The 15,067-nt window shown below is 41.7% G+C and overlaps 1 protein-coding gene across 1 annotated transcript in view; it reads left to right on the top strand.

The window, feature by feature from the left end:
- F5 (coagulation factor V) overlaps positions 1–15,067 on the top strand; it is a 485,541-nt gene that overhangs the window by 445,230 nt on the left and 25,244 nt on the right. The window contains exon 24 of the mRNA XM_068269820.1: positions 1,961–2,109. Coding sequence (XP_068125921.1) covers positions 1,961–2,109 — 149 coding nt within the window. The remainder of the gene's footprint in view (positions 1–1,960; positions 2,110–15,067) is intronic.

Here is a 15,067-nt window from a genome sequence, read left to right as displayed (position 1 = left end):
AAGGCATCTTAATGACATGTATTTATGCTTGAAAAAAAGATCTGTTTTCCCTTTTGATGTTGCATGTATATAGCTGTCTGTACCACCAGCCTGCAAACTAACAGGATATAAGCCCAATGAAGGCAGCAAGGCCGAAAGCTTGCTTATTTTTATTTATTTTTAGTTAGCCAATAAATGGTATCATCTTGATTTAAAACTTCTTACTATCAGGAACAAAGACTCAACTAGGCTTCAGTGTTTGGTTATATAGAATAGATGACTGCTGCCACCAAATTTATTCTCTGTACCAAACAGCTAGTACACCCTATACAAGAGCTAAGTGACATCTGACAGGAAAGTCAACAAAAGGGTATCAATTAGGGTTAGGAGATTTTTTTTAGGATTATTTGAGTTAGTGGATGGGGCTGAGGAATGTTACATTTAATATTTCGGTTAAGGAGTTTAGAAGGTCAGAGTTAGGAGGTAAGGTGTCTACACATTACTGGAATATACTGCTCGATTAACAATTTGATACAATAATTTTATTGGATCTGAGAATCAATTATGTTCCATTCTGCTTTACCACCCTATGACATCCTAACGCCATAGAAAGGCGTCAAGTCCTGGGGGAGGAGATTGCAGTGGATCATGCACGCTGATGCGCGGGCATTCCAGCTAAGTGACGGAGCAGAGCTCCGTGATCAGCCTGCCAAACCACAGCTTGCAGGCTGTTAACAGTAAAAAAATAAATGAAAAAACAGTCTGTTTATGATCTAGCGCAGCGCTGTACAGGGGACACTTAGCTGTCCCTCCGAGCAGCTTACTCTGAAATCCCTCTCATAGGATGATGCCTATCAGAGGAGGGGGCGTTATCTGATCAGCGCCTAGGGTCAATTTAGGAGAGGAAGGGTTAACTATAATTTTTGGTTTGTTTTTTATTAAAAAGGCTTGAATTAAAAAAAAAAAAAAACGAATGATCGCAGCAGCGATCAGAGACCACCACAAGAAAGGCCTACAAGTGACAAGAGAAGGAGGTAAGATCCACTTGTGGGTACAATAAACTAAAATATATACCGTGAAAAAGTAGAGCTCTGGCTCTCGCACCTCCTCCTTTTCTTTCTGGATCTAGCTTGGTGGTATTTGCATTGCAGTGATTAAATATTGAAAAGAACAAAAAGGAATAGGAAACATACAGTTCTGCATTGAAGACTGGGTGGAAGACAAAATAACATTTTCCTCCTTGACAACAGAGATGCCAGAGATCAGCTTATTCAAACACTAATTAACGTCTGGTTTGGAAGAGCAGGAGTGAAGCAAAGGTGGTAGTGGAAGTGGTGGAAATGGATCTAAATAGGCCTATAGGCATACAAGCTCCGATGCCCTAAGCCCCACCCCTTAATGGAGGTCATACACCTTCTCCATAGACTTCCCCCCTCTTCCCCCAATCAGATGTGCCAGCTATAGGTGCCCCAGTTTAGGTTAGACAGCTTTAGGTGCCCCAGTATAGGTTTTCCAGGTTTAGGTGCCCCAGTATAGGTTAGCCAACTATAGATACCCCCAGTATAGGCAGCCAGCTATAGGTGCCCCAGAATAGGTAGACATATGTGCCACAGTATAGGTTAACCAGGTATAGGTGCCCCAGTACTGGTTAGCCAGCTATAGGTGTCCCCAGTATAGGTAGCCATAGGTGCCCCAGTATAGGTTAGCCAGCTAAGGTGCCCCAGTATAGGTTAGCCAGCTATAGGTGCCCCCAGTAGAGGTTAGCAAGCTATAGCTGCTCCAGAATAGGTTAGTCAGGTATAGGTGCCCCACTACAGGCTAGCCATCTATAGGTGCCCCACTATAGGTTAGCCAAGTATAGGTGCCCCAGGCTTAAATCAAATTATAGATGATATGCATAGGACACTTGAAATTAACACAGAGGCAATATATTATTATTTTTGATATAGAAGTGATATTTATTTTATTATGTTGTTTCCAGGTTGTTCATCCTCCCTTGGCATGGAGAATAATGCAATCAGTGATAACCAAATAACAGCTTCTTCCTATAAGTCATCCTGGTTCTCATCATGGTTACCGTCTTTGGCACGTCTCAATAAAGCTGGATCAGTTAATGCTTGGCAAGCAAAGGTATTTTAAAAAGATATATTTGAAAATATGCATTTGTAATATAGAACCTAAATAATTATGAGAAGGAATTTAAATTGGAGTTTTTTTAAGGCCACAAAATGTTAGGTACTCAAACGATTAATGTCTTGCTGCATGACCAAACAAAATGTAAAAAACTATCCTTTATTGGCACAACCATACAATATACAGTACATACACAGCTAAAAAAAATGAAACCATCTTACTTTGCCATTTTTGGATCACAACAGACAGGGAGAGCCAAACATATTGTAATTCTATTACATCTATGAAGGTCCCCTCATGAAACCTGAAAATTTGCATTCTAAATAAAAAACTGGACTACTGAGGAATTAATAAAATGCAAACACATTCACAAAATGCCAGCTCTCAGCATCAGCCCATAAGAAACACATTTAGGACTAGAGACAGTGATTGTACTGGTAATTGGGTGGATACAATAACTTTGGTTCCATATTTTGTAGTCACCTAAAATTCATTGCTCACTCCATTGCATTACAAGTTTTATGATATTGTTTCAAGTGCAACTCCTCCGCATCCAACATCTGGAGAATAGATTAGAGCAGGGGTCCTCAACCTTTTTCAGCCCGGTGACCGCTATGCGACCAAAATTTTTTCTGGGGCCCGGGGGGTAGGGGTGTTTGGGAAGGAAGGGTGGGTTGTTGTCCGGGTTGAGCAGTGTCATCGTGCGCAGCGGGTTACGGGGGGTTGGGGGTGCGGCAGCATAGCAAGCATACTTGCCCCAGTATAGGGAGTTTAGTTACCCCAGTATAGCTAGTATAGTGCCCAAGTATGGGTAGTATAGTGCCCCAGTGTAGTGCCCCAGTATAGCTAGTATAGTGCCCCAGTATGAGCAGTATAGTTCCCCAGTATGGGTAGTATAGTGCCCCAGTATAGCTAGTATAGTGCCCCAGTATGGGTAGTATAGTGCCCCAGTATAGCTAGTATAGTGCCCCAGTATAGCTAGTATAGTGCCCCAGTATGGGTAGTATGGTGCCCCAGTATAGTGTCTCAGTATGGGTAGTATAGCCCCCAGTATAGCTAGTATAGTGCCACAGAATACGCTCTCCCCCTCCGCGGCAGCCGTTGCTGTTACCTTAGCTCGCGGCTGCTTCCTCTCTGCCTCCATGCATGAAGTGTGCTTTACAGCAGTGTGCCCCTGTGGCAGCTGTGATGAGGCAGGAAGTAGGAGAGCGGTTGCCCTGGTAACGGCGATACACATCGCCGCTACAGGAAGCTGCTCTCCTGCGTTCTGCCTCATCAAAGCAGCCGCGGGGCGCGCTGCTGTGAAGCACACTAACACGTATGGAGGCAGAGAGGAAGCGGCCGCCAGCTAAGGTAACAGAAGCGGCGGCCGCGAGGGGGAGGTGGGGGCAAGAGGCTATACCCGCGGACCACCCGAAAACGACCCACGGACCACCAGTGGGCCGCGGACCGGGGGTTGGGGACCGGCTTTAAGGATGGCCACTGCTGCTCTAAACTTTAGAGTAGTAGTGGCCATCCTTAAAGCCGGTCAAGTTCCCCATTTTTTCATCTACCATTGCTAGGTGCACAATGTTAGTCCATTAGCCTTTCCATTGTATGGTTAGACATACTGAGATCCTTCAATGATTGTTCTACAACCACATTTCCAAAATGGGAAATTGTACAAATTCAAATAAAAACCCCTACATTTAAAATGTAAAATAATTAAAAGTCAAAATCTTTCAGCTAGTATTGGTCAGTGTGCAGTGGTAGTTAGCTGTTCTTTTGTACTGTTAGATATTTTAAGATTTTTAATTGATTTTTCTTCAACCCCATTTCCAAAATGGTATGCTTTGTAAACTTTAAATACAACAGAATGCAATTCTTTACACATCACATAATCCCTGCATACAAGGAAAATATAGCAAATAGTACAACTAAAAACTATACAGGATCTTCTCAAAAAATTAGCATATTGTGATAAAGTTCATTATTTCCTGTAATGTACTGATAAACATTAGACTTTCATATATTTTAGATTCAAATACACACACCTGAAGTAGTTCAAGCCTTTGATTGTTTTAATATTGATGATTTTGGCATACAGCTCATGAAAACCCAAATTTCCTATCTCAAAAAATTAGCATATTTCATCCGACCAATAAAAGAAAAGTGTTTTTTAAAACAAAAAAAGTCAACCTTCAAATAATTATGTTCAGTTATGAACTCAATACTTGGTCGAGAATCCTTTTGCAGAAATGACTGCTTCAATGCGGCGTGGCATGGAGGCAATCAGCCTGTGGCACTGCTCAGGTGTTATGGAGGCCCAGGATGCTTCGATAGCGGCCTTAAGCTCATCCAGAGTGTTGGGTCTTGCGCCTCTCAACTTTCTCTTCACAATATTCCACAGATTCTCTATGGGGTTCAGGTCAGGAGAGTTGGCAGGCCAATTGAGCACAGTAATACCATGGTCAGTAAACCATTTACCAGTGGTTTTGGCACTGTGAGCAGGTGCCAGGTTGTGCTGAAAAATGAAATCTTCATCTCCATAAAGCTTTTCAGCAGATGGAAGCAAGCTTTTCAGCAGATGGAAGCATGAAGTGCCCCAAAATCTCCTGATAGCTAGCTGCATTGGCCCTGCCCTTGATAAAACACAGTGGACCAACACCAGCAGAAATCATCAATATTAAAACAATAAAAGGCTTGAACTACTTCAGTTGTGTGTATTTGAATCTAAAATATATGAAAGTCTAATGTTTATCAGTACATTACAGAAAATAATGAACTTTATCACAATATGCTAATTTTTTGAGAAGATCCTGTATACAGTATATATTTTTTTTGTAAATGCACTTTTTTTATTTTTTTGTGTGGAATTTATAAGGTTCTTATTATTTTCAATTATAAAACATCAGATACAATGGTAATATCAGAATTGGTGAGCCAACTATTAGAATCCTCAACACATATCACTTGCCTATAAATAAAAAAGTAGGAGAGCCTCATGTAAGGGCAAGTCATGACGAGAGGATGAGAGGAGATGAGAAACCACGGACCGTACAAGCTTCCGGTTTCACCATTCAGCTCCAGCTTTAGCTCTATGCGGCACGCTGCACTCCATCACGCCGCTTTCGAGTCACTGTTGCAATAGTGCTGTGTGTTGGTGCTGCAGCTGTAGACAGTTGCCCTGCATTGTTCTGTGCCATTCCACGCTGTCTCCCCTTTCCTTTTAGTGCTCTGGGTCAGGCAAAGGCAGAGGCACGAGTAGGCAGGCAGACCACAGACGGAGGTCACTGGCATGGGCAGATATCGGGCAGGCCTCAGGCAGATTAATTCCTTTACTAAACCTCAGCAAGCCCTAACAAGCCATAACGGTCCATGCAGCTATGCAAGACACATAAGGCGCATGCTAATACTGACAGTGAGGTGCTATCTGAGGAGGCTCCTGGCAGCTTACGAAATTTGACTTGGCCTCTGTTCCACTTGATGCCACACAGCCTGAAAGGCATTGCCATAACTATACTGTCCTTCTCTGCCTGCGTTTCTGCCTTCTAACTACTATTTGTTTATACTACAGTAACTGGAAAATGCTTACAGCTTATTGCTAAACTGCTATACTTGCTATATTTGGTACACTTTGTAACACCTGCTACACAACTGTTACACCTGCATACATACAGCACCTGTGATACATAAATGTATATTATTAATATGATTAACAGAGTAATCAAACAGCTCAGGGTGACCCAAACTACTAGGAATGTATAGGGGGATAAAAGGAACCAAAAAGCCCTCCTACTAAAAAAAGCAAAGCTTGGTGTAATTGCTTTCTTAAAACAGAAGGAAATCTATATATATAATAGAGTAAGTGCCTCAACCTTCAAGCAAGAAGAAGAAGTAGAGCCCTGCCCCCAGGGCCGGTCCAAGCAAGAAGAAGGGGCTGGTCCAAGCAAGAAGAAGAAGTAGTGTCATATCAAACCAAGGGCAAAGAGGGATAATTTGCATATTCAGTAGCAGTACATTGTGGGTAACCACAAATGTTCACTTATTGCTGAATTATTGCAGATTTGCTCCGGTTTTAAGAAGGAAAATTACACCATGCTTTGATTTTTTTAGTAGGAGGACTTTTTGGTCTCTTTTATGCTCCTATACATTCTTAGTAGTTTGGGTCACCCTGAGCCTGGGGCGTAGCAATAGGGGGTGCAGAGGTAGCGACCGCATCGGGGCCCTTGGGCCAGAGGGGCCCCGAAGGGTCCACCCTCTATCACAGTATTAGCTCTATTGGTCCTGTGCTGGTAATAATCACTTCTATAGATGCTTTGAATAGTAGTAATCCTTAACACACTGTTCCCCATCCCCTTCTTGCACCTCTGACACTGGGGTTGTCCTTGGCAGGTTTTGGTGCGCCGTATCAATTGTTATGTATAGAGTGCTTGGGGGGGCCCCCATGTAAAACTTGCACCGGGGCCCACAGTTCTTTAGCTACGCCACTGCCCTGAGCTGCTTGGTTACTGTGTTGTACTGGTCCAAGCCCTATCTCATACAGCTTTATCAATCCCTGGCATGCACTGATGACGACCAAATGTCTGAAATAGGTGGTCACATGTGGGTTTGATATGACTGTGTAAAACTTAAAGTTATAGGCTTGCTTGACTTATCAAGGGTGAAAAGCAATAATTTGCATATTTAGTAGCAGTGCATTGTGGGTAATCACAAATATTCACTTATAGCTGAATTATTGCAGATTTTCTTCTGTTTTAAGAAGATAAATTACACCAAGCTTTGCTTTTTTTAGTAGGAGGTCTTTTTGGTCCCTTTTATCCCCCTATATACATTCTGAGTGGTTTGGGGCACCCTGAGCTGCTTGGTTTTTCTGTTGTACTGGTCCAAGTCCTATCTCATACAGCCATATCAATGCTTGCCAGCTACAGATGAGGACCAAAAGTCTGAAACAGGCTGTCACATGTGGGTTTGATATGGCTGTGTAAAATTTAAAGCTATAGGCTTGCTATACACCAGTGGTTCTGGATGCTTGCTTGGCTTACCAAGGGTGAAAAGGAATTATTTGCATATTTAGTAGCAGTGCATTGTGGGTAACCACAAATGTTCACTTATAGCTGAATTATTGAAGATTTCCTTCTGTTTTAGGAAGGCAAATTACACCAAGCTTTTCTTTTTTTAGTAGGAGGGCTTTTTGGTCCCTTTTATCCCCCTATACATTCTTAGTAGTTTGGGTCACCCTGAGCTACTTGGTTACTCTGTTGTACTGGTCCAAGCCCTAGCTCATACAGCTGTATCAATCCCTGCCATGTACTGATGAGGACCAAAAGTCTGAAACAGGCTGTCTACATGTGGGTTTGATATGACTGTGTACAATTTAAAGCTATATGCTTGCTATACACCAGTGGCTCTGGATGCTTGCTTGGCTTACCAAGGGGGAAAAGGGGTAATTTGCATATTTAGTAGCAGTGCATTGTGGGTAACCACAAATGCTCACTTATAGCTGAATTATTGCAGATTTCCTTCTGTTTTAAAAAGGCAAATTACACCAATACAGTGTGCGGCATTGCAGGAAGTGACGACAGTGGAACGCACGATGGAACACGGAAGAGGTGAGTCATCCCCGCCCGCTGCCTCTTACTAATAGTGGCGGCTGCTACTGTGCTTAAGCAGGAGGGGGAGCGCACATGGGGGACCCAGGTGAGGGGGGGGGGGTTCCTGCTGAGCTTAAGCTGGAGGGGAAGTGCACATGGGGGACCCAGGTGAGGGGGGGGGGTCCTGCTGAGCTTAAGCTGGAGGTAGAGCACACATGGGGGACCCAGTTGAGGGGGGGTCCAACCCCCCTCCCCGCCGCTGTGCCCAATACCCCCTTCCTGCCCTCTAGTGCGGCGTATGCTACGCCGCGGGTCGGCTAGTTTGCAATAATTCAGCTATAAGTGAACATTTGTGTTTACCCACAATGCACTACTACTAAATATGCAAATTATCCCTTTTCGCCCTTGTTAAGCAAAGCAAGCATCCAGAACTGCTGGTGTATAGCAAGCCTATAGCTTTAAAAGTTTTACACATCCATATCAAACCCACATGTAGACAGCCTATGTGCTCTGACTAACTAGTCTGCCCTGTTTTGATTATTTTTTTATTTGCTTGCTTATTGAGATACTTAGTGGGTGGATGGAAACTGTGCACCTTGCAGTGCAGTTGGAGCTTATAGTGTGTGCTAGCTGGGTGTCTAAGTATGCTGGAGAATTTAAAGGATACCTTAGTCCTAAAAATATGGCAAATACGACACCCTGGCAAAAAGGTTAATGCACCTCCCTTGCCCCGGCATCAGCCACCATATTGCTGCAAAGTGGCCCATACCGTCTGCGGAAGCACGTCAACACTCCCACGGGAAAAGGTACCTGACACGTGTGCCCTCTGACCTGTGCATACTATGCTGCGCATGCGCAGTATGTCCACTTGGGCACCTTGTGACCGCACTCCCTGCCAACCTCAAGTACAATGTGCGCAGGTGCCAGGGCGTCTTCCCGCGGGAGTGCACACATACTCCTACAGACACACTGCACATGCCCCAACCAGGACTTCAGAACGGGCTGTTTTTGCACTACTCCCATACACACACAGGAAGTCATATTTGTCATATTTTTAGGACTAAGGTATCCATTCAGTGAGTAACAAGGCACTATATTACAGTTATTTTGATGTTGATATCATGTTGGTGCAGTGTTGTAGCATATTCTAAAAAGCAGTGACAAATATAGTGCCAATTTTACACCTGTTATTCTGACACTTTGCCTATGCAGGTCTGATACAGGGAAAACATTTTGATTTTCTTTCATACTTGCTGAGGAGGATATTAGATTCAATGGTCATATAAATGATCTCATACGATAGAGTGAAATACAATAGGCTTTAATATCAGTAATTGATTTTGAAAAAAATTGGTAGAAAGTAATTATCAAAATAAGGGGAGGCAGATGGGGAAAGTCTCAATATGTAGACAAGATAAGGTAAAAAGACAGTGGGAGCCTAACATTACTGGGGGTGGATAGGGTGGTGGGGGCAGTGTAAAGAGTAAGGAGGTTGTAAAACTTCAAGTAGCCCATTTCTTGTAACCAAAATTGGAAAATGTGGTGGTAAAAATATAAAGTGCATGGTAACCAATGCTAGGAGCCTTGCAAATAAAATGGACGAATTAGAGTTCATTCTGATTGACAAAGGCTATGACATTTGTGGGAATAACAGAGACATGGATGGATGAAAGCCATGGCTGGATAGCAAATTTAGAGGGATACAATGTGTTTAGGCAGGGTAGAGTAGGGAAAAAAAGGTGGAAGGGTTTGTCTCTTTGTTAAGAACTCTTTTACAGCGGTCATGAACGATGAGATGGATGAAGATTGTGAAGATGTGGAGTCCATTTGGGTAAATATTCATGGTGGAAATAACTGTTGCCATTTGCTTATTGGGGTATGCTACAGGCCACCAAATATTCATGAAGCTGCAGAACTGCAATTACTACATCAGATTGAAAAAACTGCAAGTAAAAATGAGAGCATAGTTATGGGTGACTTCAACTTTCCAGACATTGACTGGAGTATTGAGGCTACCCATTCTGGTAAAAGCCGCAGATTTCTGGCAAAACTACAGAACAGTTACCTAACTCAAATGGTAACTGAACCAACTAGGGGGAATGTGTTAATAGATTTGATCATTTCAAATAGACCAGATAATATATCAAATGTGCAGGTTCAAGAACATTTGGGAAATAGTGATCACAACATTATAACGTTTGATCTGGTGACTGATAGGTCGCGGGGCAGCAGGACAACTAAAACTATGAATTTTAGAAAAGCAAAGTTCAATCAACTCCGGCAGGCACTAAGTTTGGTGAACTCAGATAATGTGCTACAAGGGAAGGGCACTGAAGGGAAATGCCAAGCTTTTAAAATTATTCTCAATCAATATTGTAGTAAATATATCCCATATGGAAACAAAGCGTCTAGGAATAAAAAAAGGCCTCTATGGATGAATGGAAAGGTTAGAGATAAAATGGTGGAAAAACAATGCCTATAAAGTCCTAAAACAGCTTCCGTCGTGCCACTAGTCCCTCTTCCGCAGTGTGTATGCGGAGGGACGTGGCGATGGGACGTGGCGATGAACTGTCGCGCACACGCTCCCGTGTGCTAGCGACATGCAGTTTTTGTTGCCCGTGAGTATGGGCCATTATAAAACCCTTTCTTCACATTTAGCCCAACCATTCTGCATTCTAGTGAATGATATTCAGGCTTCTACAACTTTTTATTTTGTTTTAAACACAGCAGCTATCTCTTTGGTTCACTGACTGCGTGTGAAAATTATTGGCCAATTTCAATTATAATTATTGATGTAAAAATTTATTCTACAATTTTAACAGCTAGTTTGGAAGTTGTTATGCAAAAAAACAGAGGTTTAGAAAAGGGAGGGAAGCACTCAATAACATTTATTCAATTAGTAGCTATATTTATATTAAAAATATTTGTTTTAGTAAGTTTGGATTCTGAAAAAGCATTCAGTAGAGTCTCTAGGGATTTTCTTTTTAAAATTAAGCAAAAATTAGGATTCGGTAACACACTAATAGAACATATACAGAGATTATATTTAAATCAATTAGCTTTTCTTAAAGTTAATGGAATCAACTTACAGTAGATGTATTCCCAGTTTCTAAGGGAATTACCTATTCAATTTGGTAATTGATTTGAGACACTTATTCAAGTCATACAATATGATGGGGTCCGTGGCTTGCCATATAACTTGGCAGAAACCGAGGTGATGGCATGTGCGGATGATTTAATGATGATGCTTACCAAGCCCAGAAAGTCTCTTCCTAGAGCATTGGATCTTGTTACAAAGTTTGGGCAATGGTCTGGATTTAAAATTAACACTGAAAAAAATGTGATCCTGGATCTGTTCTCCTGCAACTAAAGATAGCATTAATCAAAGGTACAATCTAAACTGGCCTACTACACACATGAAATACCTTGGAATAAAGATCAGTAAGAACCTTAAAGGGACTCCGAGCAGTGCAGAAACTATGGAAAGATGCATATCATTTTAAAGCTCTCTTTCTCCTCTTTCCAATGATATATAAACCGCTGCCCTACGCCTTTTTCAGCAGAATGGAGCTGCTGACTTTAGGAAAAAGTCGCCCTGTGTAATACAATGTAACTATGGAAATATGGATATCATTTTAAAGCTCTCTTTCTCCTCTTTCTGACGACACATAAACCGCTGCCCTAAAATTGCGATCCCGAAAATAGAGAAAGCTAAAAGGCATAGGGCCGCGGTTATGTGACACATAAACCCCGGCCCTACGCCTTTTAGTTTTCTCTATTTTCATAATCAAAATCGCGGCTGCGGCAATTTCGATCAAGAAAATAGCGAAAACTAAAAGGCGTAGGGTGGCGGTTTATATATCATTGGAAAGAGGAGAAAGAGAGCTTTAAAATGATATGCATCTTTCCATAGTTTCTGCACTGCTCTCCGTCCCTTTAATAACTTTTTTAAGTTTAAATATGAAAAAAAACTATTATGGACTGTAAAAAGTTATAAAAAAAAACTGGTATCAGGCTTGTTTTAATAATATGTATAGGTTGTCCAGTATTCAAATGATGATTACATACAAATTATTATTCCATTTCCAAAATCTGCCTGTTTCTATTCTAAATTGATGCTTTCATGACTGTCAGAGAACATCTCAGGAGTTTATATGGCATAAAAAGGGCTGCCTTTCCCCGGCCAAAGGAAATATTATTTAGCGTTGAATTTGGGCAGGTTTTCGTCCTGGAGAATGAAAGATACATCGAAAAGATGGGCTAGACTTGAGTTAAGCTGTACCTCTGAGGGTCAAGTATTTTCCTGGAACAGTAAGTTACTATACGGTGCTGCAAATAATGCCACTCATCCCTTAATTAAACCAACTATATATTTACTTTATAAATATATGAAAATGGGAAATGGGAAATTCTACCAATTATGCCCTTAAGGGGTTTGGGGTTTAAGTTATTTAGGGACAGAGCACGGCTGGTTAGAGTAGGTTTCTCTGAAGAGGCTACTCTGCAGTAACAGCTATCTTTTCTCCAGAGAACCAAACCCAAAAAGCTCAAATGCATATGGATGCATTGAAGTCTTTTTTCCTAATGCAAGCTTAGAAAACAAAGAAGGTTATTTAAAACAGGAGACAGTTTTTTAAAAGTTCTTTATGGAAAGAGCCTAAAGACCCTAGAGTGCTTTTCTGGACATATAGATTCCTGAAGAATACTGATCGAAAGTCCCAAACTTACTACGAACGAAAAGGGCAAATGAAGTGAGAATGCTGATTGACGATTCACTATGGAATAGGATAATAATAAATATTTGAACCTCTAAGATACCTCAATGCCAACTACTCCAATATACAGTGGCTTGCAAAAGTATTCGGCCCCCTTGAAGTTTTCCACATTTTGTCACATTACTGCCACAAACATGAATCAATTTTATTGGAATTCCATGTGAAAGACCAATACAAAGTGGTGTACACAAGAGAAGTGGAACGAAAATCATACATTATTCCAAACATTTTTTACAAATCAATAACTGCAAAGTGGGGTGTGCGTAATTATTCAGTCCCCTGAGTCAATACTTTGTAGAACCACATTTTGCTGCAATTACAGCTGCCAGTCTTTTAGGGTATGTCTATACCAGCTTTGCACATCTAGAGACTGAAATCCTTGCCCATTCTTCTTTGTAAAACAGCTCCAGCTCAGTCAGATTAGATGGACAGCGTTTGTGAACAGTAGTTTACAGATCTTGCCGCAGATTCTCGATTGGATTTAGATCTGGACTTTGACTGGGCCATTCTAACACATGGATATGTTTTGTTTTAAACCATTCCATTGTTGCTCTTGATTTATCTTTAGGGTCAATGTCCTGCTGGAAGGGGAACCTCTGCCCCAGTCTCAGGTCTTTTGCAGACTCCAAGCGGTTTTCTTCCAAGATTGCCCTGTATTTGGCTCCATCCATCTTCCCATCAACTTTGACCAGCTTCCCTGTCCCTGCTGAAGAGAAGCAACCCCAGAGCATGATGCTGCCACCACCGTATTTGACAGTGGGGATGGTGTGTTCTTAGTGATGTGCAGTGTTAGTTTTCTGCCACACATAGTGTTTTGCATTTTGGCCAAAAAGTTAAATTTTGGTCTCATCCGACCAGAGCACCTTCTTCTACATGTTTGCTGTGTCCCCCACATGGCTTGTGGCAAACTGCAAACGGGACTTCTTATGCTTTTCTGTTAACAATGGTTTTCTTCTTGTCACTCTTCCAAGAGACAACTTTGTGCAGTGCACAACTAATAGTTGTCCTATGGACAGATTCCCCCACCTGAGCTATAGATCTCTCCAGCTCATCCAGAGTCACCTTGGGCCTCTTGACTGCATTTCTGATCAGCGCTCTCCTTGTTCGGCCTGTGAGTTTAAGTACACAGCCTTGTCTTGGTAGGTTTACAGTTGTGCCATACTCCTTCCATTTCTGAATGATCGCTTGAATAGTGCTCCGTGGGATGTTCAAGGCTTTGAAAATCATTTTGTAGCCTAAGCCTGCTTTAAATTTCTCAATAACTTTATCCCTGACCTGTCTGGTTTGTTCTTTGGACTTCATGGTGTTACATAGTTACATAGTTATTTTGGTTGAAAAAAGACATACGTCCATCGAGTTCAACCAGTACAAAGTACAACTCCAGCCCGTCCCCCACATATCCCTGTTGATCCAGAGGAAGGCTCCCAATATTCTCGTAGACAACCTCTGAGGCTGTCACAGAGCAGCTGTATATGTACTGACATTAGATTACACACAGGTGCACTCTATTTAGTCATTAGCACTCATCTGGCAATGTCTATGGGCAATTGACTGCACTCAGACCAAAGGGGGGTGAATAATTATGCACATCCCACTTTGCAGTTATTTATTTGTAAAAAATGTTTGGAATCATGTACGATTTTCGTTCCGCTTCTCACGTGTACACCACTTTGTATTGGTCTTTCATGTGGAATTCCAATAAAATTGATTCATGTTTGTGGCAGTAATGTGACAAAATGTGGAAAACTTCAAGGGGGCCGAATACTTTTGCAAGCCACTGTAAGTTAGCTATGCGGTGGTATCTGGTACTTGGGAGGTTTAGAAGAGGAAGGATATGTGTGGAAAATTATTATTAGAGGTGTAATGGGCCAACGCTTAATTATTTGCATATGTGGTTGAATTGTTCACCAATGCAGACCTTCTAGAAAGAGATACAGAATTATCTCCATAGACATTTGTTGATTAATAAAAACCTTAATATACCTACATCCTTGTTTGGAATTAAAGCGGACTTAAATTCTTCCACAGGAGAGAATGAAAACACAGAAAACCCTACCCTGTGGGTATTTAGAGATAACAGCCTGTCTAATTATCCCTTACCTTCTAGTAATGAGCCACTTCTAATTTGTGCTGTCAGCTCTGTCTGATCTGTGCCACACATGCCAACTTGTGTATAAATACAATGCTGCCCATAATTATTCATACCCCTGGCAAATTTTAACTTCAAGTTACTTTTATTCAACCAGCAAGTCATTTTTTGACAGGAAATGACGTAGGTGTCTTCCAAAAGATAATAGAATCAAAATCAGAATAATTTTTATTTCGCCAAGCATGAGGGGTCATGCCCGGAATTGTTTTTGGCACGATACAAATAGCTCAGGAAGAGTACATAGAGAGAGAAAGGTATCAGATTAACATTACATTGCAACACATCGCATTTCCAGAGTGTCACTGAGGAGTCTAGTAGTTAGTCTTGTGGGCTGGTCAGCTGAGCGGCCTCACCGCTCATTAAAGCTTGCTTTGATGGTAGAATGTGGAGGGAGTTAAGGAGGCTAACTGCCGAGGGGAAGAACGAGTTCCTGTGTCTCGTGGTTTTAGTGGGGATGG

This window comes from Hyperolius riggenbachi, chromosome 2 (assembly GCF_040937935.1).
Source record: "Hyperolius riggenbachi isolate aHypRig1 chromosome 2, aHypRig1.pri, whole genome shotgun sequence".
In the NCBI taxonomy this organism is placed as follows: Eukaryota; Metazoa; Chordata; class Amphibia; order Anura; family Hyperoliidae; genus Hyperolius; species Hyperolius riggenbachi.
This window is presented reverse-complemented; position numbering and strand designations above follow the sequence as displayed.